The 27,037-nt window shown below is 39.9% G+C and overlaps 2 protein-coding genes across 11 annotated transcripts in view; one reads left to right on the plus strand and one right to left on the minus strand.

Moving 5' to 3' along the window:
- Positions 1-712: 712 nt before the first annotated feature.
- LOC145997488 (uncharacterized) lies at positions 713-26,840 on the plus strand. 6 transcript variants are annotated; one of them, XR_014442903.1, is made up of 6 exons: positions 9,912-10,048; positions 19,768-19,898; positions 21,005-21,195; positions 21,551-21,811; positions 25,299-25,472; positions 26,593-26,840. XR_014442903.1 is itself a non-coding variant. In XM_083134593.1 (4 exons), the coding sequence occupies exons 1-4, from the start codon at positions 728-730 to the stop codon at positions 9,914-9,916; spliced, it is 540 nt and encodes a 179-aa protein (XP_082990719.1). In that variant the 5' UTR covers positions 713-727; the 3' UTR covers positions 9,917-10,168. The 6 variants fall into 6 exon arrangements, 1 of the variants encoding a protein (XP_082990719.1); XR_014442904.1 differs by having other exon boundaries at positions 19,834-19,898; XR_014442901.1 differs by lacking the exons at positions 21,005-21,195; positions 21,551-21,811; positions 25,299-25,472; positions 26,593-26,840 and adding exons at positions 713-778; positions 3,818-3,967; positions 8,970-9,187 and having other exon boundaries at positions 9,796-10,048; positions 19,834-19,886.
- The window catches only part of LOC145997490 (uncharacterized), a 50,488-nt gene continuing 30,439 nt past the window's right edge, over positions 6,989-27,037 (minus strand). For 4 of the 5 annotated variants that reach the window (XM_083134594.1, XM_083134595.1, XM_083134599.1 and 1 more), the window contains 2 exons: positions 21,835-21,921; positions 20,118-20,888 (listed from right to left, as the gene is read on the minus strand). In XM_083134594.1, the coding sequence (XP_082990720.1) occupies positions 21,848-21,921 (74 nt within the window). In that variant the 3' untranslated portion in view covers positions 20,118-20,888; positions 21,835-21,847. Of the gene's footprint in view, positions 8,882-20,117; positions 20,889-21,834; positions 21,922-27,037 lie in introns of those variants that run through there. The other variant, XM_083134597.1, reaches the window with a different exon arrangement.

The following is a 27,037-nucleotide window of genomic DNA, read 5'->3' on the forward strand; positions in this document are numbered from 1 at the left end:
GTGACGTCACCTAGTGCAGTTCGAAAGCGCCAAGCAAACGAGTGTACAAGACCAGAGGACGCAGCACACGAGCGGTGCACACTTGCGATCTGTGCTTGCTTTTCATTTGTTAAAAAAATGGACGTCTGAAGTCAATCAGCTGGTAGTTGCAGTTCTTCCATTGTGTGGAAATGTAAGTAAACAAGTTTTTAAAATACTATGTAATTTTATTTATTGGTTTTATTCATATATGCGTGGTTTCTTTCTTCTATAGTGAGAAGGTGTTTAAAAGTGAGAAAACAATTTCTTTTCCCACGATCGTAAAGCATGTTGCGGAATGTGTGAAAATTAATTTGAAAGAGCAAATTTCTTTCATATTTCTATAATTAATAACGTGCTGTGTTATATAAACTGCACGCCGAGTCATGTGTGTGTTGTTCACGGAAAACAAGAGTGGCACATACAGTCGATGTTTGATAATTCGAAGCAACTTTTGTTGCATTCCTCACTTGTGTTGGCGCTGCAGTCGAAGTGCAGTTCGAAAGCTTCCGCTTCCAGGCTTCAAGACCGCACTGCGAGTATGCTCTCGAAGTATGCTCGCTTCAAGTATGGTCTTGCAGCTTTCGGACACAGCCTTAGATGTGTTTTGAAAATCGAGGGAAATTTAGGTCGAAAAAGGGAAATTTTACACTGGTAAAAGGGAAATCTTGCATTCGGAGATTGGCAACACTGCTTGAAGTTTAATAAAATGTTCGAAAGAGAAAAGTGCGAATTCACCGGTTGTGCTGCATTACACGAGGTATGTATGATAGTTTTCATAACAAACGTATGTAATACGTTTCGTGTATTAACAGACTCGTTCTACAACTTGGACACGAAATAAAATGCATTGAAATGTGGTGAGAATGGGAGGCTACCAGACGTCACGATTGCAAACATTTTGTTTAGCCCTGAAAAAACGACTGTTACATAATTGTAATTGTACGGGTGGGTGTGGCTGCTGTGAAATTTTCAACGTTCCTGGCTTTGTCGGGAAATTGCGATTTTTTCCCGTTCCGAATGTCGGGATTTTGGCAAGGTACTTTTAACAACTTATTTTTCACATAATTTGTGCTTCCTTCAGGAGATAACTGTGCTAATTAGCTTCCGTAACGTTTAAATTACCTCAGCAGTACTTCGCGATGCTTCCATGAACGGAGAATGCCTTGCATATCGCGAGGAGACATTGTTGTGTAAGGTATATTTAACGTATTGGTACTACTTTACTATACCAGAGACACCTATCAATGATTTATTTTGCAATTTTTTACATTGCTAACGTACTCTTCTGCATTGCGGAACATTTCTTTAGGTGAAATAATGAATTTATAACGAAAATAATGTATTTCTTACATTAACGAGTGCTTACTGTTGTTCCTTATTTCCCACAAACCATCCACGTGTAGCCCCAAAAATTATTGACGTTAGCCCAAAAATTCACGATAGCCCCACGAACCATCACGGGGACGAGGTATGCGTACTAGGTTAGGTTAGACCTGTTAGGTTAGGTTCCATTAGCACTCCTTTCGTTCAATTTAGCATATACGGACAACATCGTGGCCGCAGCAGCAATAGCGCATCGGAAATAGATTTTCGTAGAAAACCACATGCATTCGCATTAAAATAGATCAAAACTACATTCCCGAACATCAACACCGCTACAGAAAATGATTTGCGTAAGTACTTTCTCCTGTAAATTTGAAGAAATCCGTCTCCGGTATAGTAAAGTGTTACCAAAGTATTTTTTCAACATTAACAAGTACTTTTCCGAAATCGAAACACTGCTAAATACTTTAAGAAAGGTTCAAATTTCGTGTGACAATGATTGCCAAAGTTCAACGATAGTTAGTGTTTCTGCTACAAGATTTTGAAAAGGAGCATAACACAATCGGAACAGTTACACCCCCCCCCCCCTCTTTCGTAGCTAAATAAAGTGACAAATTAGCAGCAGAGGTCCATGTTTGAACATCTTGCAGTATTTTTCGAACTCCATAGAATGCAGAGAAAAATTCTTGTCACCACCGTGAAAATAAATACTCACCCACATAAGATTGATACACACCAACAACTAAAGAACGTGCACATCCATGTAACAGGCCAGGTCATAGATCATGCACATGCGCAGTTTTAAACCTAGTGAAAATAGCTCAAAAGCTAGCTTTGCCTCTTGGTAAAAAAAAATTGCCTCAAGTTCTCATTATTTAATTCCAATTTTATCGTAGTGTACTGTGTACATGCATATTTTTTTTAGAGTGACAATGTTTATTAGGTGGTGTAGCTAACTTTTGAGTTATTAAACTGCTCATGTGCATGATGTACAGCCTGGCCTGCTACATGGATGTATGCATTCTTTAGTTATTGATGTGCACCAAACTTATGTCGGTGTGCATTTATTTTCATGTGGGTGACAAGTACTTGTTTTTCTGCACACCATGAAGTTGGCAAAATACTACAAGGTGTTCTGATATGGACTGATGCTATCAATATGTCCATGTAGAACATGTACCATGGTCATAATATAATAATATTTTTAAAAGGTTATGAATTTTATATTTTATACAGCTCATGTAAATTCATATTGTATAATTGTTCTTAGCTTTTAATTGTAATTGGTTTGCCCTGTTCAACATCATGTACATGTGTACACATTATGATCTAATGCAGGGGTTCTCAAATGTTGTTTTCGTTTCACGACACCCTTAGTGTTTCTAGATTTTTCTATGGTGCCCAAGTCCGAATGTAGGCCTATCTAACAGTTCGATCTCCACCGAACACCTCTCACTCATTTATTTTGTCATTTTTAACATTCGTACTTACCTATTCTGCATTGCAAAAGATTCTTTAAGGTGGCATTTTTCTTTTTTCATGAAAATAATTTCAATTTTTCACATAAACAGTAATTATTGTTTTTCCTTTTTTTGGCTTCCATAACACACAATAGGGCGGGCACAGCTTGAGTAGAGTCGTGGATCATGTGGGTATGCAGTGTTTCCTACCTTCGTTACCGAAAAATACCTGAATAGCCCCACAAACCATTGACAGATTGCTCCAAAAAACATTTACGGATAGCCCGATCCGGTACAAACATGGAATTTCCCCATTCATTCATTTTTCGACTATTAAATATTCTTGCTCTAAATTCCTATAAGCAAATAATGATCAGAATCAATATTAGCCCCTCTATACAATCTAACATCAATGATGTCTGATCTATGTCTACAATCGATCAGCATGTGGTCAATTTGATTGTAAGATTTTCCATCTGGGGATCTCCATGTGATTTTATGAATATCCTTGTGCTGGGACAGAGTTGTTATTACTTGCAAACATTATTAGCCTCATAGCGTTGTTATTTGTTAATTTATGCATACTTTGTTTACCAATTGTTGGTTGATACACGTCTTCAGTGCCTATCTGGGCACACTGTAAGTATCTGTACATTTTTGTGTTCTATATTACTTCTGCTGCCCAGTGGGTTTGTGCATTTGTGTTTATTTATCTTTGCATGTAGTGACGTGTTTGTGTGTAAATTTTTAAGTTTTTGTTGTGTTTAATTCCATTATATTTACAAAAGATTTTTCTTATTTGCAATGTTTGTAGAGAGATCGTTTTTTTTTTATCTGTATTTTTTTGTATAATATTTTTAACGCTATAGTTACGTTGACCAGTTATTTGTTGTGTAAGGAAAGCTATTAAAATTAATATTAGTTGTTTCTTATCCTGAAGATGAGACATGAATATTATCTAAGTTAATTGTACTTTACATTTTTAGATGTTTTGATTGTTGCTTCTCTCTTAGCAGAATCCCAGAATGCAAGTACTTGCGTGCCATTTAGGGCATTTGGCTGCAAGGGAGATGGTGAAAAACATTTGGAGGTTGACATTCACAGATGTCGTGGCTAATCTAAGAATATATTCTGCTATCAACAGCTGTATTCAGGAGTGGAATGTAAGTAAGTAATTATGTGAATTGTTATATTTGTATCGTCCGGTATATTTTATATACAGTATGTATTTTTGAATGAATTTTGACTCCATGTGCAATACGGGCCATCACAATGACTTAGTAGTAACATTGTTTCCTTGTAATAGAGGGCCTTCCCAATGGCGCAGAGGTAGCGTTCAATACCCGGTGGAGGCACATAATGGTTCGGATCCCACTTTAAACTGTAGGTCCAGTCCTGATAGCCTTACTGTGCATAAAGTGGACTTTAAACAACAAATCAATCCTTGTAAAAGAATGGTCCTGGGTACGTTACTCAGTGGAGCACATTGTGGTTCGGATCTCACCTTAAACTGTAAGTCCAATTCTGAACTTGAAGCAAAAACCGAAACTACATGTGCAGTAAAATATACATATGTAGTATTGAACATTTCTGATAGTGTAATGGATAATGTTGTCAAGAGTTTCTGCACATGTGGAAAACCTGAAGAACCTGGAAATATCGTTGAATTAGAAATAAAATGACTAGAATGTGCTCTGTCTCTTGCAGTAATGGCTCATAGTGATTTGCACATTCACAGAAAGTTAAAAAGTAAAGTGTTCCCCTGTGCTTTGCATCTCGCCAAAAAGGCGTATAGGGGTTGCAGAGTTGGGGCCCCACACTTTCTTGATCATGTCTGAAGATAGGCCTCCCAGGATGGCACAGTGGTAGCGTCGTCACCTTGTAATCAAAGTGTCCCAGGTTCAATACCTGGTGGAAGCATATAGTAGTGGTTCAAATCCCACTTTAAACTGTAGGTCCAGTCCCGATTAGCCTTACTGTGCATAAAGTGGACTTAAACAATTCAATTCAATCCTCCAGTCATACGCTAGTGTGTAGTGTTGCAATTCTGTTTCACTCGAGACTGTGGGATGCAGTCGAGGCAACTCACACGTCATTTCAAATTGAGTTGTTTTTTTAACAAAAGGTAAATTTCCATGGTATCCTCTTATTCTCTACCCCCCCCCCCCCCCCCCAAGCATGGCAGGAGCAAGACCGGCATTGTAATCAAAGAATGATCAGCCTTGCTTAGAACACCTTGGCCAAGATAAAAATTCCTCTTTGGCGCTGGCATCAAATTATCAACCCGAGTGGAGGGAGTGTAGACATGGCAAACGGCTGCTTTCAGTGTCCGCGTGTTGCCAAATTGTGCAGCACTGTTCAATGCTCATTGTTCTTTCTGTGCCAATTGTTTGATTTCATCATGAAAGGAAATGTACACAGCAAAGGCACAAACATAATATTTAATTATGTTGAATACAACGAATGAAGAGAGGGAAGTTAGCTAGAAAATGTGCAGAGACTGCACTAATAATGCGGGTTTGGTGCAAGGGAAAGGAAAATTCTGAAGTACAGAGCAGGTCAGTGTGAACCAATTGAAAGGATGAAGAAAATCGATGGCTATGGTGTTAGATGCATGGGGCACTTTAGCTTTATGCCTTGTTCACTATTATCAGCAGAGTGAGGGAGGAAGTTTTTACGATAGTCATCCAGAAAATAAAGACTGTTTGGTTATACAAAATGAAAAACACAATATTTATTGGAAAAAACAATTCTCTTAAACATACCTGAAGCTTCCTTCACTTCTCTACATAATCACCTCCTACATTTAAACATTTGTCGTATCTGGGCACGAGCTTCAGAATTCCCATGTTATACTCTTCTGCCACCAGTTCATTAAGCCAGGTGGTCACAAACTCTTCATCACTTCCAAAACGTTTACCGCCCAGAAACTCTTTCAGCTTAGGGAAAAGGTGAAAATCGCTAGCAGCAAGGTCTGGACTATAGGGTGAATGATCAAAAAATTTCCCATCCGAATTGATCCAGAAATTTTTGAGTTGCACCAGCAGTATGAGGGCGGGCATTGTCCCTGTTCTCCCCCACAGGGAATTGAACCCGGATCTCTCTCATGGTAGTCAGATGCCCTAATGACAGCTAGCCAAATAATTCCTCCAGAAAGCATTCCTCGCCTCCTGTTTTGAATGGCTCGCCATAGTTTTCTTCGAGTCTCACAATAACGATTTGCATTGATCGTAGTGCCTTTTCTTCGGAAATGCGCGAGCGGTCTTTTGTTTGAATGCAGTGACCACCTGGCTTAATGAACTGGCGGCAGAAGAGTATAACATGAGAATTCTGAAGCTCGTGCCCAGATACGACAAATGTTTAAATGTAGGAGGTGATTATGTAGAGAAGTGAAGGAAGTTTCAGGTATGTTTAACAGATTTGTTTTTTTTTCCAATAAATATTGTTTTTTTCATTTTGTATAACCAAACTGTCTTTATTTTCTGGATGACCCTCGTGCTACATATTCTGAATATTAAAGTTTTTGAATGCTGAAATATCTAAGCCCAATAGCATTGATCTTCTCGTGATCAACAGAAAAATCACACAAGGCAGTGGTGGTGATATCCTTGATAACTCCAGATACATGATCTGGTGTTGACGACGGGCCTGGGGACTCTTCGGAAAGCCCTGTCCATCCTCCTTGTGCCAGGATGTAACAAGGAAATAGTGATTCTATGAATAGGCTCTCTATCATATTCCAGACGGACATTGTTATATGATAGTGATAACCGCTACTAATTAGTCTACATCGAACAAAGCGGTTGGTTATCTCTGGCATGCATAATCAGCAAGGAAGTTGCATCCGTTCTGTTAATGAATAAACTCTACATAGAACTGATATGTATGTGTTGTGACCATCACTGCAGAGTTTTCATTCTTCCATAACATATTTACTGGTAAAGTGTTGTATTGATGGAGGGAGAGAATTGTGAAAGTAGATTACATCTATTTATTTTGATACAATAATAACATTTACTTGTATGTACAAACTGTTTTATTACTTCAACTCATAGTACAGATTTTTTAGATATTGTTTTACACATTCTTTGTTAAAATACTGGTACTTTAGTGTAGGTTTTTCGCAGTGGCGGCGATTAGGTTCCAAAACTAGGCGGGCAAAGACAGTTTACTTTTCCCTCGTGGGTAAGGTGTAGCATAGTGCAGGGCCAAAAGTGGGGGGGGGGGAATCTCTGCCACTGGTTTTTCAATATATAACATTTTTCATGTTGAGGGTAATAAGCAATGCGGTTGATAATAAAAGACATAAGTGAGTTACTAAAGATATATCCGCGAAACTAATAGACTAATATCCACTTGGATGGTGAATGGTGGCAGAGGCCACCGAAATTAATAGAACATTTACAAGTTAGTTTTGTGGATATATCTTTAGTAACTCACTTATGTCTTTTATAACATTCTTATTTTCTACAATTATTAGACAGTTTATGTTATCCATCAGGACCCCCACAATATCTAGTCACGGACATTTTTGAAATGCAACAACCGTATTGAAAGGTTATACAGTAAGGTTGTTCGCTTTATATCCGACCATTTTCGATTCGGTGCTGGGCCACGTGGCGTATCATGCTGGGTCTGCTGGCGGGAGCAGTGTTGTGTCTGACCTTTTAGGTGCGTGAGTGTTGGTAGTGAATGTTATCAAATGGCACCGAAAATCAATCGGTATTGGGAGCGTTACGTAATGGCCCTTTTCCATGCTAAGTTTTCATACGTACGCATTGTGAAACAGTGTCTGGAGAATGGGTTAACACTCGGGGTCACTACTGCGAAAGCTATTGTGGCCCGTTACACACAACAGGCTCACCTTGCGAAACATTCACCCACGAAAACCACCAGGAGAAGGGCTGCAAGCAAAGTGTCACCCGTAGTGCTAAGGTGTGCAGCAACTTTGTTCGTCACTGCAGGGAAAGTTTCCTTCGTGGCTTTATGGATGTCACGGGATTCGGATATGAGGGTAAGTTGATGATACGCAAGGTGGACAAAAACGTGAAGGTGAATGCCAGATACTTCCAAGACTCCATTCTGACACCTATCTATCGGAGAGACATGCCACAATTGTATGGAATGGACGCGAACCAGGTGATGATCCATATGGACAAGGCTTCGAGTCATACCGCCAGAACATCACTACGTTTTTATCAGGAAATGGCAGAGGAATTAGGAATTCGTGTCATTCCGTTTGAAGACATTCCTGTGAAAAGCCCAGATCCCAGTCCAATGGATTTTTCATTTTTGCACATTTGGACTGTTAAAACGACGTATTCAACATCGCTGCCTGTGCACCCTGGATGGTCTCTGGAAAGCGTGCAGGGAGGAGTGGGACACAATTCCCATGCCTGTCCTGCGCCGGAGCTTGCTGCAATGGAAACTGTGATGCCGGTTGATAGTCCACAACGTTGGGGGTCCAATAGAACATGATCGGTGGTGGCGGCGCAGCATCTCTTAAGGTGAGTACCCGTCAAAAATGGTCGGATATAAAGTGAACAACTTCTGTACAAGTGTTAAAGACGAAAGTGTCCGTGACCGCACAGAAAACTGAACAAATAGGTGTTAGTATTTGTTAGTTTATTTGTTCAGTTTTCTCTTTTTTAACATCTCCACCATCCATTCCTCCTGTTTCCTTATTTTCTGACCTCTCATTCCTCACACCTTTAAATAGTTCCATCAACTCGAAACAGATTCTTAATTATAAATGCAAGGGTACATATTGGGCTCTGTATTTTTTGCTACAAAATCACCAAACACTGCTGCATTTCTTGTCTTTTCAATAATGAAGCTGAATATTTTCACCAATGTGTCCACCTTCACTTCAAAATCTTTACATGTTTCTTCTAGTCGCCGCAATAAATCTTCGGCCAACCCGTTTTCTGCGCAGAAATTGACATAGCTCACGACGTGCTTTTCTACTTGTTGTGCGTGAACTCTGCTCCATAATTTTTTCTATCTTCTGCTGCACTTCCCATCTACTCTTTTACATCACCATACAGTAGACTGAACCCTAGTGGAAGTGTAGTCATCTGAAAATAGATAGAAAATATATTAGTTATATATATATTTTACACAAACTGTAATCACTGTTATATATTAATTCACACATATTTTCAGGAACGCAGCAAGGGCAGGCTCTGCGAAATGCTTTTCATTGAATATCAGATAGGAGCAGAAGAAGAGCAATTTGCAGAGCTCACCAGGGGTGTTAGGAGGTGTCTGGAGGAGCAGGCAGAAATTGATCGGCAGTACGAACAGACATTTGCCGTATTCGTGGTTCGGCGTAACCGCAATCGGCAAAGAATGGAAGACACTTTCTGTCAATATCACCAAAGGTAATAATTTTAATTTATTTCTTATAACATTGTATATTTTGACATGGTCCGACAACCTATCGACTACCCTTGTAGCTCAATTAGGGACAGATATATCGATTTGAAATTTTCGCAAAAATCGAAAAAAGTTCAAAATGTTTTAAAAACTATTAAAAAGTTTTTGAACAAAATTGAAATAAAAGACCCTCAGTCACAATCCTGTTTGTCCCAGACCTCTTGTTTCAAAGTGCCCTTAGTTACGGCCCTGTTTTCGCCAGAACTCAAGTTTCAAGGGGTCCTCAGTTACTGACCCTGTTTCCCGGACCTCGTGTTTCAAAGGGTCCTCAGTTACGGTCCTGTTATCCCTAGAGTATTGTATATTCGGAATCTACACATACCCCACTTTTAAGGCTGTAGGCCTCCTGTACTCATGTTTCAAAGAACGCCCTGTTGCGGCCCTGTTAGGCCTCAGTAAAACTTACTGCAAATAAGCCCCGGTTAGTTAAATTGGTTTCACATGCATGTTCACCATTTTTCCGATTATATATGTCACATACTCTTTTTCCTTTATAGCCAATATCTACATGGAACAGAATATATTTTTTTAATTATTATATATTGTTTTTCAGAATGGATCGACGCAATGTTCGTAGGGCCGACAACCTGCTCCTCCTGCGGTCCTCAGGTGCTATGTTCGTCCTCCTTCCCCTGCTCTGGAAGAGGAGGAAGATCCGCCCCTCATTAATTTAGTGCAGCGCGAGGAGGAGGAGGGACATCTTACGAATCCATTACCTCCACCTAGAGGAGAGGACCGGAAACAGCCAAGCCCCCCACCATAGGCTGTACATTCTCGATTTCCAAAATAAACCTCTGCTGCCATAGGTAATGTTTTTTTTTTTTTATTTTCTCACCTTTCAAGTTGTATATACAATCAGATCATCGCCCATAAACGTAACTCTAAAATTGCCAATTTTATGTATGATGCCACCGTCAAGCTCTGTGTCAGCGTATAAACCGAAGACCTCGTCTTTGTTGTCTTTAGGTGTGCTTAAATATTTTTGAGCAAGAAGGCCCAATTCAATAGGATCCTGACTAGCTTCGATTCTTTGAGGACGAACAGGACTAGGTGTATGAATACTAGAAAAGGGGGTGATTGGATAATCTAATATGTTCCGAGCAGCTACCGGCACAAGCTCTGTGATCAAATTTTGGTTCTGCTCTGTAACAGTTTTGATATTTTCACCCAGTTCACTAATAGCATCAATAATAGGCTGTTCTGTGTGCTTGTGTTGTTCATAAAAACCTCGGTTCTCTGATTTCCATCCCTTGAATTGTTTTACAAGATAGTCTCTTAATTTAAGATCGTTAACGATTGGTCGTTTCATGGCTGTTTATATACGTCTCTACGTCTAGAAAATCATTGATTTTACTCCTATATTTACCACTATTTGGCTTCCTTGTCATATCGATTGTGACAAACCTGTAGCTGTCCTGGTTCCAGCACCTACCACAAAACTTTGAAAAATCGTTGTAGCTTAAGTCTGCACCTACATACTCGTCATGTATGTGTTTGAGGTTAGTATGATCTTGACGAAACACACATATGAAATTGCTGTTGTCTCGTAACAGCTGTTTCGGTTCTTTGGAAAAGGTCTGCGCCAGGTAGAAGCAATCTATCTCTTTGTGCCCCCCTGTGTAAAGAAATTTCGAATCTCGTTTTGATTATCTAATATAATGTCATCAAACACAACAACAGAGTTATCGAGACAGTCATCGAGTGGCTTAACATCTGTTTCAAAAGTGGCTATATCCAGTCCATCGTATAGCTTCATCAGCTGCTGATATTTTAATTGTTCTAAGCTCTTAGAAAAGACGTACAAGTGCCTGTTTTTCCAGTCTAACCAGTTAGGTGCCAGTAAAAAATTATCAACCAGTAGCGTAGTCTTACCGCAACCCGATGGCCAACAATAAGACAACGAATATTATCAGGTAGCAGATTGCCATTTTTCTTAATCTGCTGTTCGGGCTCTGGTAGTCGTTTTATAACATCCCAGGTGTTCATAGTATCACTTTGTCTGCTTTGATCCAGCTGTTTTCCGGATGACCTAGCCATTTGACCAGTACCTTGTTGCCTTTTTTGCGGATGACTTTTTCTATGAGATATGTGTCAGGCTGTGTAGTTTTGCTAAGTTCTTCTTCATAGAATCGGCCTTTGAGGATTTCGTTGTGATGGTCTTTTATTATATAAGTGTTACGGGTCCCAGGTTTAACTTGAACCACTGTAAATAATTCAGTACTCCAGTTTCTAGTAAAGCCTCTTTTGAATATGTGTTTATATTTACTAATCCCCACTTGATCACCTACCTTGTATTTAGGTCTTCTGGTTGTTGGCTGATATCTTGGATAATAAACAGTGTTGATCAATTGCTGCTCGTCAGATTTGGTTACGTCAGATGGCTTCTTATGAGATTGCTGTAACTTGAGTAATATCGTATCGACTGGCTCTTAACAAATTGTTGAAACACCAAATTATAGAATTCTTTACCGTTATCTGTTTGTAGATAGCACGGTAATCTGCCACTCTGATTGATGATTGTCCTAAAAGCTTCTGTAACACATGCTCCAGTCTTGGATTTGAGTGGCACAGCCCAGGCATATTTCGAAGATGTATCTATGACAGTAAGTAGATATTTGTAGCCCTTGTTGATCTTGTCTATGTTTTTTAGCTGTCCACTTGCCATCTCAACCAAGTCAGCCTACCACAAATCGTCTATGCCTTTTGTAACCACTGGCAGTCGCTTATAGTTACATCTGGCTGGTCTGTGTAGCTCGTCAACTATGGTTTGTCTAGACATAGTACGTAAACAAGAATATTGCAACTATGGGGTCTTCAGCAGCTGATACTACAGGATTTTCTAAATACAGCTTATCCCCTATTTGTATGTCAAATTCCAAAGAACCATCATCTTCAGCATAGGCTGTTTCTAGTGTATCGGGGTCTGTAAAATCCTCCAACTCCACACTGGTGATTTTTGGTATGTTGTCAGCATTGGTTATTGACAAGGTAGGGTAGTGGTGTACCTGTGGTTGTAACCAGTATTTGATCTTGACCGGTTTGAGTGTGCCCCTTACGAAGAACTGGTAATAAAATTGTGCAGGGGACAACATATACAGTTTTCCACCTGGAGTAAACTGTGATTCGTATTCTTTGTTGGGGACACTGTACAATTAAAGGATTACTGTGTGCTTAGGATTCTCGATTAGGCCAGTTATTTCTTTTTCTGCTGTAAGCAATCTACTTATTACAGATTCAAGATGCTCGTTGATAGTCCTAACAATCTCGTCGTGGCCTGGTTTGATTCTTATGTCCACAGCAAGTTTGTTGTATTGTTGCACAATCTCTTGAAGCTGCGTGGCAAAAACAGACAGAGCATTTGCTTGGTTGGATTCCACGGTCCCTAGCTGTTGCTTGATGTTGGCTACAATTTGCTGTAGATTTTCAACAACAGCCAATTTTGAACTTTGGGCTGTAAGATCATGGACTTGGGTTCTGATATCCTCAAACAGGGCATGCAGTTCGTTAATATGCTGATTGGTTGGAAGAGTAGCCACTGTCTGAGTAAGCTGTTTGATCTCTTGTCTGAATATTCTTGATGTCTTCAGATTTCAATATACGATGTACGGCTCTTTTAATATTTTTAAGTTCCTGTGATGTAGGCAGATTGGCCACCGTATTCTGCAGAGACTTAAGGGCCAATTTTACATCATTTAATTCACTAGCGTCAGCCACACTACGCATAGCATCTTGAGCAGGGCTGTCTGCCTGAGTAGGTGTCGATTGTTGTAAAATTTCAAGCTTTGTTTGAATATCATCGATCAAGTGATGAAAATGTGATAGCTCAGATTCGGTATTAAGATTTTCAAGTTTGGTGATCTGTGCTGAACACTGGCAAGGGTGTCTACGATACCAGGTAAACGGGACTCCAGAGTTCCTTGTATATTTGTCAGATCGTTGCATACTGCTCCTATGGTACCCTCAAGATGGCTTATGGTACTCTGAATTTTGCCACAATCCTCGTATGTCTCTAGTTGTAGCTTGATGTTGGCAACACTTCGAGTAATAGCACTCAGAGCACCCGAAGACGGTAGGTTGTTCATAAAATTTTCTAGTGTCTCGATTTTTTCTTTGACCTCAGCTATGGCATTGTTTAAGGGGTCCAGATTAGGTATCTGTAGTGATTGAATCTGTTCTTTTAAAGTAGAAATCACTAGATCAAAATCATCTTGGGACTTTATGCTTTTGACAATTGTTTGGAGCTGTGTGTGGACACTACCAATCTGCTCTTCTAGTTGCTGTTTCAGTTGCTCAGAGTTGGTAGCCTGAGTCTTAAATTTGGCTTGAGGAGCTGCTATGGCCTCCTCTAAACTTTGAAAATTATCTAGTGTAGCCAAGTCAGTGTATTTCTGAAGCAGCAATTTAAGTTCTGAGTCGATTTTAAGAAGAGGGTCCATGCATTGTGATTGTAAATCGGTAATCTCGAGTTGAAGACTGGCATTGAGTGTGGTTTGTCAAGCTTGTAAATCGCTTCTTAATTTTTTGACTCCGACGTCAAGCATCAGAATCTCGTCGCTGTGATCTTCGCGCCTTGTATGGCCAAATATATCATTAGGCATTGTGTATTTTAGCGGTTATTTATTATAGAGTATCTGATTCTTAATTCTATAAAAAGAGGTATAAGCTTGTCATAGTGTCCTAGAACCTCAATATATGTATAAACAGTCACCGGCAGAGACAGTATACCGCGTGAGGCACCTAAAAGTACCACCTGAAATAGCGAATAAACCAGAAACAGTAGCGATGTGAGGTTTGCGGGAAACAATAATATCAAATGGGGCTCGTAAATCGGAAGTATGGGGTGGGTCGAAAAATATCGACAAATGGGGCATCTGGAGCAAAGTCATATTTTTTTAAATGGAACGATATACAATAACATGCATAATATAAAAGAGCACACGCAGAGAAACACAACGCCGTTGGTCTCATGCATCTACTGCACATAGGAACGAAGATATGGCCATGTGAAAATATGTAAACAAACTAACAAGTGGCCCACTTGACCGTCAGTACCACGGCATGTACAAGTATGAGATGTCGGAAGCCATTGGACAAGATGAAGACAGAACGTGTTAAAGGAAGACAAAATACAGTAGACATCGTCAGCACCATGTATTTGACAGTGTTACAGCATAATGAAAATGAACATGACAGTATGTCGAAGAACCACTGCGTAAGAAGCAAAAACCTGTCAAAGTGAGTGTTCAAAGTGGTGGCAGTCTGCTGCGATACAGGCAACGAGGCGCCCACGCAAAGATCGTTGCACAGAATGTAGCATCTCGTAGGGAATGTCCCTACAGACCGCAGTAATGCGGTGTTGCATATCCTCTGGAGTTGTTGGCACATCCTGGTAGACAATGTCCTTCAACTTTCCCCACAGGAAATAGTCTAACGGTGTCAACTTTGGGGAACGAGTCGGCCATTTGACAGGCCCTCCATGTCCAATCCAACGATTTGGAAATGTATTTTCCACACATGCTGTAGCGCGTCTTGACTGTGAGCTGGGAACCCGTCATGTTGGTACCACATGTCCCTCCTTGTCTGAAGTGGTATGTCCTCCAATAGTACAGGCAGTTCATGTTGTAAAAACTGTATGTATCGGTCAGCATTCAGTGTCCCTTGTATAAAAAAAAGGGCAAATGAGATGTTCACCCACTATACCACACCACACGTTCACACTCCATGGGCGCTGGCGTTCCACTTGGCGAAGCCAATGTGGATTTGTCACCGACCAATAGTGCATGTTCCTTAGGTTGACATTTCCATGATTGGTAACAGTTGTCTCGTCAGTGAAGAGGATACGTGACAAATCGGGTGTGTCGTGTCGTAACAACCATGTGCAAAACCGAACACGGTCCACAAAATCATTCCCGTGAAGTTCCTGATGGAGGGAGATATGATATGGGTGAAACTTGTATGTGTGCAGAATGCGCAATACACTTCGCTGACTCATCCCAGCATCCCTGGCAATTTCACGGGAGCTAACTTGCGGATTCACAGCAACAGCGGCGAGAACACCTGCCTCACCTGTAGTTGGCTTGTTCCACACACGTGCTCGTGGTGTTACACTTCCGGTGTCTCTTAATTTAATACATAACTTACCAAACAGACGTCGAGATGGCTGTCGTCTGTCCGGATATCTCTCTGCGTACACACGGTAGGCTTCTGAGGCATTCTTTCGGCATTCTTTCGGCATTCCCCATAAATCCGGATCATGTCCGCTTTTTCTATGTTTGTGAACACCATAATCTTCGCTCTTACCACTACGACTGCTTGCTATGAACTAACACGATCTCGTGGACCTGCTATGAAAACTTGCTCTGCGTAAAGGCAGTTCAGTCAAGCACCTGAGAAGTCTTACATGCCGTGGTACTGACGGTCAGGTGGGCCACTTGTTAGTTTTTTTACATATTTTCACATGGCCATATCTTCGTTCCTATGTGCAGTAGATGCATGAGACCAACGGCGTTGTGTTTCTCTGTGTGTGCTCTTTTATATTATGCATGTTATTGTATATCGTTCCATTTAAAAAAATATGACTTTGCTCCAGATACCCCATTTGTCGATATTTCTCGACCCACCCAATACCTCCGATTTACGAGCCCCATTTGATATTATTGTTTCCTGCAAACCTCACATCGCTACTGTTTCTGGTTTCTTCGCCATTTCAGGTGGTACTTTTAGGTGCCTCACACGGTATACAGTGCCACAAACCATGTTTGAGTGCTTAATTCTGTAAATATTTCTGCCTACTGAAACCTTGACATTGCCTTCGGGGGTTGTAATAAATTGTAATTATTGTTAAAAATATGTACAATGTTTTACCTGTATTAACATCAACATCTGTAAGTATGCTATTCAGATGAATAATTAACAAACCACTTAGTTTAGATAGCATAGACTGTATATCAGGAGAGGGTGCTGGTGTTGGCAGGTCCATAATAGCCTGTTTTTTGAACCCAAATAAGTTCATTCGCATGTTTATTTATTGCAAGGCATGCTCTGTGATTGGGCATTGATTGCCACTTATCAAATCGCAATGACCCCATGGTAGAGTATGTATACCACATGATAACACACATCTCTTATCGTCATGTGGGCCCAGAGCCACTTTTCTTACAATATTTGTAGTCCACACTCTGGATTCTACATTCTGATGTTCTGATTGTACTACATGATTTGAGACTATCTTCGTAATCTTCAAATTTGAGCTCTTTGTCTACAGTTACTCTACCAATGCCCTTGGCTTTTTTGGTGACAGCACCACTGGATGTTTCAAAGCTGTACATCTTGGCTCTTAACCCAGCAAATGCTACAATAACATCGCCAAGTGTCTCGTCTTTTAACTTGCCAGGCACATTTTTGTTTTGTGGTTGAATATTCAGATGGTCGGGAATTCGCTGGTATTGAAATATTCAAGCAATGCAGGCTGTGCTATATCTTTATAAACATCATCTGTCGGAATATCAAGGATAAAGCTATCCGTGTCCATATACATCAGTCTTATACGATCACCATAAAAAGGCTTCAGCACATCGTAATATAACTCCAGCATGTGTAATCTGGCCAATTCTAATATTACAGCCCCTACATAAATAGGCTTATCAAACTTGATCTTTGTTTTATTCATGTTAAAAAGCGCCAGATTATCGTCATAAATTCTTCTGTAATTGAAGTTGAGCTTTGCTACCAATTTTTTGCTCTGGCTAGGGCCAGTAACCAATTTGACAACAGTATGTTTTCTGACATTTTCTATGGTCTTACCATACACCTAATTGACCATCAATTTGAACAAGGTCTTATCAAATTGTGTTATCGCACGTGTTCGAAGCTCGGTATTTGTATCAATATATGGCTTCAACCATCTTGAGTGCCTGAATCTTAAGACTTTGCCAACCTTGGTTACTTTAACACCATGACACATCAGGGACTGGAGGTTCTTGTAGTATATGCCATAACCCTATTTTGGCTCTAGAGTTATCATCAGCTTCTTCTGTTTAGAGCCAGGCGGACACTGGAACTCAGCAATTGGCGGCAGATCAGAAAACTGGCTGTGGAAATTATCAGGAATTGCCAGATCGACCTCTAAGAACAGGCCATAGTCACTGTCATCAAAGTCTTGAAGATCCTCAATATTAAAATCTTCGACCCACTCAAGCCCTGCATATGGCAGTTTTTTTTCATCATGGCATAGCCATACAGGCTGTTGGCATCTACATAAAACTCGAAAAACATGTCCGGAAAATTTCGAAGGGCCTAATTGAACTAGAGTGAAGGCAATTGTAGATTCGGAATCTGTACGTCAACACCTTTCCATATGGAAGGGGGTCTACGGTCAAAATAACAAAAACCAAGATGGCGGCCCCCATTGTCATGACGAGCTGAGATGACAATTAATTGTATAATATTACGTAGTAACCGTCGGTGATTTTTACTGGCACCTATCTGTTGTAGGTAAATTGAAACATTCGAAAAACTTGTCAGGAAAATTTCGAAGGGCCGTCCAGCCGGCCCTAATTACACTAGAGTGAAGGCAATTGTAGATTCGGAATCTGTACGTCAAGAGTATATGGAAGGGGGTCTACGATCTGAAATACAGAAACCCAACATGGCCCTGTGTGATCTAACATAAAATTGATTTGCCATATCTGTGCATTTTCAAAGGGGCGACTTCGACCCTGTTTGGCCCCGGGAAGAAATAATAGAAATAACTTTGCATTTTCAAAGGGGTTCGACTCCCTCCTGTGTGTCCTAAAAACAAAACAAACAAAAAAAAACTGATTGCTTTAATTTTGTATTTGCAACGAACCCACTCAAACCCTGTAAAAATGGATTTGCCATATGTGTAGGTCGACTCTGATTCTGTTTATTTAAGAAACAAACGCTACATTTTCAACATCATCTATTTCACGATGTTCTTTCTCAGAGGTTCTGTGAGGACCTAACAAGGAAGTTGGTTTTGCAATTATATTACGTCGTTCGTAAAGTAAGTTCCACTGATGAATACCGTGGCGCTGCAAGCGGGGCAGTGTGAATGCGCATGCACCTTGTGTAGCCACAACCTTGATGAAGTGCAGACGTCAGTCTGAGGCAGGTTGGTCAGGATGGTAGTGCGTAGTGCGTTCTTGTTATGTTTCAGACAATCCAAACTCCCGCCACGTGTGAGGTGCGATCCGTTTTCTGGTTGCACGTAATGTTCCAGCTGCGGAGATCCACCGTCAGATTTGTGAGGTGTATGGAGAAGGAATAATGAGTGCTTCAATGGTAAGAAGATGGGTGAGACAGTTTTGTGGTGGACGGGTTAGTGTTCATGATGCAGAACGAAGTGGTCGACCGTCTGTTGTGAATCCCAATTTGGTTCGTTTAGTGGAAGAGCAGATTAGGGAGAACAGACGATTCACTTTGTCTGAGCTGTCATTAGAGTTTCCACAAATCTCCAGAACTGTGCTCTATGAAATTGTGACAGTGAATTTGAAATTTCGCAAATTGTGTAACCGTTGGGTCCCTCACCAGCTCTCCGAAAATGCCAAAAAGGAAAGAATGGGAAGTGCACTAGAGTTTTTGAAACTGTATAGTGAGGAGGGGGAAGAGTTGTTGGCGGATTGTGACTGGAGACGAGACATGGGTTTTGCACGAAACCCCAGAACAGAAACGAAGCACCATGCAGTGGAGGCACTCCGCGTCACCGCGGAAAACGCAACCAAAACCAAAGCTTACAAACAAAAAAATTATGTGCACTGTGTTTTGGGATAGGCATGGAGTAATGCTTGTGGAATTTATGGAGCCTGGACAGCCCATCAATGCCTAAACCTATTGTGTGACACTTCAAAACCTGCGTCGTGCAATCCAAAACAAACGACAAGGCATGCTCAGTCGGGGTGTCATTCTCCTCCACGACAATGCTCGTCCGCATGTGGCAAATGCAACGCAGGAACTCCTGACGACCTTCCATTGGGAAAAACTACCACACCCCCTTACAGTCCTGATCTTGCCCCATCTGATTTTCATTTGTTCCTCCACCTTAAGGCATTCCTTGCTGGAAAACATTATGGTACTGACGAAGAACTGAAACGTGCAGTTTCCCAATGGTTCTCCATTCAGGCGGAAACGTTCTATGATAGGGGTATAACGAACTTGGTATCTCGCTGTGATGCGTTCTTGAATTCTTATGGCGATTATGTGTGAATGTTGTACCATGTATATATTCTCACCCCTATAAAGGTCATGATATTACTATTTATATTTTTCATTTTATTGCATGATGGAACTTACTTTCCGAACGATGTTATATCTCCATACTTTTATTATCTGTCTGGATGAAACAAGGAAGTACTATGTACGTAACATTATCAGAGTCGACCGGATGCAAGAAGAAACTACTGTGAAACTCATCTCAGAACTGCAGACCTCAGTTCCGCAATTTCCCCCTTGTAAATCTGTCATGATGTAATAAAGAACTGTCACCGAAATTTAATCTCTTCTACAGATTTCCGTGTAACAAGCTTGCTAATGACTTAAGCGTGTAAGGAAGTCTGCAGAACTTCTGAAACAGATTTTCCTCCACTCATTCTGTTCGTGTTTGGTCAAGCAGAACGTGCGATGGCTGATGCAAATTTGGTAAGTACCTATTTCATATTCATATTAAAAATAACATATTTTCTGTATAGACCATATATTTTTATTACAAGAAACTATTATACATATTTTATTATACCCATTAAATGCAATACCTCTCAATGTAGACGTTATATGTACAATCTCGGATTCGATTCCCGATGGAAACCTATGGTTCTGTGCATAAAGTAAATTTAAAATCAGATAGATTGTTTAATTAAATCTGTGATTGAAGTCCACTTTATGCACAGTAACACTAATCGTAACTGGACCTACAGTTTAAAGTGGAATCCGAACCACCGTGCCATGTGCCTCCATAGGGTATCGATCCAGCAGCCTTGATTACAAGCCGACGACGTTACCACTGTGTACATATCGGTGTACATATTTTATTGCTACCATTCGAAATTATACATTCCTTATTTTAAAATTCTTAATGCGTACCTTCTCTTCTACCGCTCCGACTGTGGGGATGTGGGAACAAAGTCCCACAACTGAACGAAACGTGTTAGTTTATTAGTAATGTTTATTCGTTCAGTTTTCTCTTTTTTAACATCTCCACCATCCGTTCCTCTAGCTCTTTCCCCGTTCCTCCTGTTTTCTTATTTTCTGCTCTTTCATTCCTTACACTTTTAAATAGTTCCATCAACTCGAAACAGATTCTTAACGATAAATGCGAGGGTACATATTGGAGACTCTGTATGTTTTCTACAAAATCACCGTTTCCTTTTTTTTCAATAATGAAGCTGAATATTTTCACCAATGTGTCCACCTTCACTTCAAAATCTTTACACGTTTCTTCTAGTCGGCGCAATAAATCTTCGGCCAACCCGTTTTCTTCGCAAAAATTGACATAGCTCACTACATGCTTTTCTATTTGTCGTGCGTGAACTTTGCTCCACAAATTTCTTCTCTCTTCTGTTGTAGTCCCCTCCCCGTCTCCTCTTTTACGTCACCATACAGTAGACTGAACCCTAGTGGAAGTGTAGTCATCTGAAAATAGACAGAATATATATATATATGATATGATTAGTTTGTGTAATATATATATATATATATATATTACACAAACTAATCACTGTTATATATTAATTCACACATATTTTCAGGAACGTATCATGCAGCAAGGGGAGGCTCTGCGAAATGCATTTCATCAGTATCAGCTAGGAGCTGAAGAAGTAGAGCAATTCGCAGAGCTCACCAGGTCTCTTCGGAGGTGCCTGGAGGAGCAGGCTGAAATTGATCGGCAGTACCGAAATCGGCAAAGGATGGAAGACACTTTTCGTCAATGTCGCCAAAGGTAATTATTTTTCAATTTATTCCTGATAACATTGTATATTTTGACATGGTCCGACAACCTAGCAACCATCCTTGTAGCTCAATTAGGGACAGAGATATATCGATTTTGAAACTTTCGCAAAAATCGAAAAAATAATCGAAAAAGTTTAATTTAAAAAAAAAAAAAAAACATTTAGTTGCGGCCCTGTTAGGCCCCAGTAAAACTTACTGCAAATAAGCCCCGGTAAGTTAAATTGGTTTCATAAGCACGTTCTCCATTTTTCCGATTATATATGTCACATACCACTTTTTCCTTTATAGCTGATATCTGCATTGAACAGAATATATTTTTTTAATTATTATATATTGTTTTTCAGAATGGATCGACGCAATATTCATAGGGCCGACAACCTGCTCCTACTGCTACTCCTGCGGTCCTCAGGGGCTATGTTCGTCCTCCTTCTCCTGCTCTGGAAGAGGAGGAAGATCCGCCCCTCGTCAATTTAGTGCAACACGAGGAGGAGGAGTGACATCTTACGCCTCCATTACCTCCAGCTAGAGGAGAGGACCAGGAACAGCCAAGCCCCCAACCATAGGCTGTACCTTCTTGATTTTAAAATAAACCTCTGCTGCCATAGGTAATATTTTTTTTTTTTCTCACCTTTCAAGTTGTATCATTTTCTGCTTCCAACGTGTCGGTCTCTATGATATCCGGGAACTGCCGAACTGCTCTTCCACTTTGCCGATGCTGGAAAGAAACAAATATTTCCGTTTAAGATTCTCGTGACTTAAGGACGATCTGAATATCCGACAATCTCTTCCAGATCTAATTCTGGACCTTTTATTCCTAGTGTCAGTTTTCCTCCAAATTCGTGCCACATCTGAACCATTGCAACACCTCGGGACATGTTCAACACTCATTCCGTATAAGCTTTACGGAATTCGTGCATCAGTGTTGCAACATCACCCTCCTCAACTATGATATATTTCCTGTGACACCCGATCCGGTACAAACATGGAATTTCCCCATTCAACAACTCATCCACATTCTCATACCTTTTCATTTCCAGCCCCAAGGTCCCAGGTTCGATCCCCGGCCAGTTCATACCCGGGAACTTTTCTACTGTTGGAAGCGGCCCCGGCACACACCCAGCATCGAATGACATGGGTATTTGGGGGAAACCTTGGGGGGTAAAGGCAGTCAGGGGTGTGATGCTGATCACACCGTTACCCTCACACCCCCTATATGCCTTCATGGCGTGGTGCTAAGCACAGGGGAGCACTTTACCTTTTTTTTTTTTTATCATGACGTATTTTCTTACCAAACAGTGTGGAGGAAAATGCACCCTACTTTTTGCCCTACACTACGGCCTCTTAAAGTCTTGTCCGCCATAAGGAATTAAACTGTCCCCCTCCTTATTCCAGTTTTGACACCCTATTGTTGCCTCTGTACCGAGGTATTACAAATTTGTAAAAATAATCATATTCGGACACCTACCCTTCTTGCCACAGCCACATCAACATGGGCCTGTCAAAAGTGTCTGTAGAAAATGAGTTTCAAACGAATATTAGCATTGAACACGAATTTCACGAAAAATCGAGTTTTGATCCTAGTATCACTGCAATGATCCACGAAATCACGTGACATAGGTGTACATTCCATAAAATTTGTGACGTGTTTGTAGATTCATTTCGAGTCTGAATGTGAAATGGCAAATGTAAACTCACACTGTAAATTTAATTTAATATATATAGTTTAATTTTTGGATACATTGGAATCGCACAAACCCTGTATATTGTTGTATTTGTGTGGGTGAGGGAAGTGGTGGTAATACATAAGATTGAATAGAGATAACATCTGCTTGTGTACCTTTGAATTTTTAGAAATAAAACCGGGAATTACACTTGAATTTTGTCATTGGCCCAGAGTGGGCATCCTGTAATACTAATAAAATAGGAATCAGTTTGTGATCTACCCCAGGTCTCACCCCATGAGAACTTGTTTTTCTCCAGCTTGATTCCTCCCCTTTACCTCTGAACTAATCTTACCTGGGCTAGACAAATACAGGGTGCTCAGTTACCTGAATTTTCAAAGTCTGTTCTAAAATTTATTTTTTCTTACTTATTTCAAGTTTGTGTATCATTGTTGCCTTGAAATCAAAGAGTCCTGGATTCGATACTCTGTAGATAAGCATAAAATCGAAATTTGTTATTTACTTACGTACAGTGAGTATTTACTTGTCAAAGACGAACGTTTCGGTGGCAACTGCCCCCTTCTTCAGGTCAAGCAGTTAGGTTTTAACGTGGACAGGTTGAATGTTAGGATAACAAGCGACTAATACAGGACTATTCCCACATTTTAAAAACCCTTAAAACTCATATAAAAACTGTTAAAACCAGTGTTACTATCCGATCACAATTCACATGTTGACTGGAACTGGTATGTACTCAAATGTGCGAGGTTGCGAGTGATTCAATTTTCCTCCTTCCCCTAACTTCCCCCTCCATTACAGCACATAGTGATTCGGATTCCACTGAAACTGTAGGTCCAGTCCTGATACTGTGCATAAAGCAGATTTAAAGCACTAATTAAGGTTGTTAGTCACCAGTAATTTCATTGATCGAGTGACTACATGCAGAGCAAGTCGTGGGGCACATATGACAGATATTGTTTTTCATACTTAACTGGCAACATGTACCCTTTGTAATAATGTGGAAATATATTTGTTTCATGAAAATAAAATAATTTTTTCACGTCATGAAATCCGGCGTTCTTGTTGGAACACCCTTTAGAACATGTTTATGTTGTTTGTTCTTCTAGGTTTTTTATTTTTAAGTGTTGCGTAGTTGTCTTAATCATAAAAAACAGAGTCTAGTACAGTATAGTAGGAATTATAGCTTTCCTGGCAATGTGATTTGAAAAAGTGTTCTCGGGTTACCTGCTAGGTTAAATTGGCACTGACTTTCAACGTTTTGAGTGCATACATTGCGCTCATCATCAGGAAAAGTTAGAGACAAAGGTTGAGCTTAAATATGTGTGTATTAAGAGGCGGAGCTTACATTCTTAATTGCAATTGGTCCTCTCTGGATCCCGGTGTTCTATTGGCAGATGTCATGCTTGTGTGGAGAAGTGGTTTGAATGGGCTGAAGTCTGTTGTCCCTTTTGAGATTCATGTTTTCTCGGGCAATGGTTATGGTTTCCTTCACTCTTCTGTCACAGTAAGCAGTGAATTTGGCTATGATTTTGGTGTCTCAAAGTAGATACTAGCAGAACACAGCATCACCGAGAACCACAGAATTTTATTTTCAGACACCAAAATTATAGCCAAATATACTGGTTACTGTGACAAGAGTAAACGAAGCCAATTCAGTGGTGCCAACTGTAGAAAAACATTGCGTGGTCTTAACTCGGAGATTTATTTCATATATTTGTACAAGACTTAACACTAATCATAAGCCCTCCTCCGTTACTTTTGTAGTAACCATGAACATGGATAATGTAAATAATAATGAACAGTGACATGAGATGGAACAAATTATTATGAACAGTAATTAAGTTGGAAACATTATTTGTAGGTGTGTAATTATGACACCATCTGCTTTGTTAAACTTGCAGATTTTATTTCTAAAATATAACAACAATATGGAGCAAATTATTGGCTGGGTTCAAACCCCACAGGCCCATTTAAGTAGCCATTGCCTGAGAAAGCACGAACCTCAAGAGGGACATGGAAGTCCAGCTCAGACGTGCCTGCGACCCACTTCTCCACAAACGGAACACCAGGATCCGAAGAGCACCAATCACAATGCCGAGTCTATAAGCTGCGACTTTACACACTGTTTTAAGCTCCCTAGTCGACGTTTCCTGAAGAGCATAGCAAGGTATGGCCTCAAAATGTTGGATGCTAATGCAGATTTAACCTGGCTGGTAACGCGAGTAACAGTATACTCCCAAAACATACCCACCCCCTTTCTCCTTATTGTTTTTATTAGACATTAGCTGCTTTCATCTGCCTTTATCTCTGCTATCAAATACACTGAAATTATGTATCATCTTGGAAACAACCTGCATTTTTAATTAGATTTGTCTTCCAAGCGTAAATAATGCCTATTGTATTGTTGTAGGAATCACAACATCTGGGTGCCATCATGTTGCTCATCTACTCAGTGGCGAGGGCACCGGAGTCTTCCCGTGCATTTGCGTTCACAGTCTGCAAGAGTGGAGCGGAAACTCTCCACCTGTCTTCAGAGAGTGAGGAATCCCAAGCCAGGTGGATCGCCATTGACCGAGGTGCTCGGGTAAGGAAAGGACGGGCATGGATCCGAGGGGCAAATGAATGGGATGATCCCTTCCTAGCTGCTAGGTTTTTGAAGAAAACTCAAATGTTCTGTTTTTATCACCAAGTGTAACAGGCTCGAGAATATTTTTTAAAGTTTGATTTAAATCTTTTTTTTTTTTTGGTAAATCCTGAAAGACACTACCTCTTTATAATGCTGCAATTTGAGCTCTCATCTAAGAATGGAATTAGTAAAAGTACTTGAAGCAGATAAATTAGAACTACTAAATGAGAAAAGGGGACAAAAAGAAGGAAATGTGAAAAGCTTCAAAAGTATCGCAGGTGGTTAAATGCTGTGTAAACAGGAAACTACATGTATGTAAAACAAACAAACAACAAAATACATTCGTATTACACAGAGAGGCTAGAGAAAAGAATACAAACCATCCAGAAGTTTGCAAGGTTCCTTAATTTTTGCTCATTGCACAGTATTTTCCAAGATGTTATATTTTATTTGCATAAACTATTCGTAATTATGCCCTTTTGTGTTCAAACTTCGACATCGATTTTGTCTAAGTGTACCACGAACGAGTGCAGTGTTTCCAACCTCTCAACAGTTTCTCTGATTCCAATTTTAACATACCAAATCGCAAGTATTCTCTTAAATTATACCTCATACATGAGTTTTCTTTTTTGTTCTCTATTAATATGTTGAGAAATAAAAGTTTTTGACTTCATATTATTAAAAAGAATGTAAACCTTTCAACACAGGGTTTCTCGCCTAGTAGAGGGACCTGCAGTGAAGTTTGCTACTCTATGCTCGTTCTCAAGAGCGATGTTGCCAAATTAACAATTTCTGGACTTAGAAAACTTTCAGGGTGGTCAAGTAACTTTTGGAGAAGTGGATAGCTGATGACACAAGGAAGTAATGTGTACGCTTTGTGTCATACTATTTTTGTTATTAATACGTTGCCAAGGAAATTAAGTTTTTCTTGTATGTACCAAAAAATAATGTTGATTTAGTGTGTGGTTTCAAAGCATGGTATTCTAGGATATAATGATTGTTGAATATTTTTTGAGTACTGCAATTTGAAGTCTGTAGTATTTAGAAATGATATTAATAAGGTGTTTTGTTTTTGTAGGTTAGTGAGGAGGAGACCAGACTGCTTTGAAAGTGGCAAATCCAACTGAGATGCATTAGAATGAATGTAAGAAGAATAAGGGAAAGCACAAAGATTTGGTGGATGACAACAGATACTTACTTACTGTGTTTAAAATGAGGAATTATATTGGGTAGTACTGCAATTTTTATTTTAGCACATAATAATGTATGAATGAAAAAAAATGCTTTAAAAGTGTGTCCGGTACAAGTATATGAAAATAAAACATTTAAAAAATTTAACATGTGTCTTTATTAATAATCTCGATATTATACAAAACAATAGTAAACTGTTGCATGTGATGTGAGTGAGACTACATGTCAATGGCAACTATGTATTTGGAACTAAGTGGTTCAGGTTATATTCAAAGTACATAGTTGCCAAGATCATGCATCATATACTTATGAGGTTTCATAAGGTCTTCATT

This window comes from Lepisma saccharinum, chromosome 13 (assembly GCF_977018435.1).
Source record: "Lepisma saccharinum chromosome 13, izLepSacc3.1, whole genome shotgun sequence".
Classification (NCBI taxonomy): domain Eukaryota; kingdom Metazoa; phylum Arthropoda; class Insecta; order Zygentoma; family Lepismatidae; genus Lepisma; species Lepisma saccharinum.

What these genes read in the sequence shown, in the direction of transcription:
- LOC145997488 (XM_083134593.1), top strand. Translation starts at nt 728, where the DNA reads ATGTTCGAAAGAGAAAAGTGCGAATTCACCGGTTGTGCTGCATTACAC. An exon ending in GCTGTATTCAGGAGTGGAAT is followed by an intron (nt 3,968 to 8,969) that starts GTAAGTAAGTAA and finishes ACATATTTTCAG; the next exon opens with GAACGCAGCAAGGGCAGGCT. An exon ending in TTCTGTCAATATCACCAAAG is followed by an intron (nt 9,188 to 9,795) that starts GTAATAATTTTA and finishes ATTGTTTTTCAG; the next exon opens with AATGGATCGACGCAATGTTC.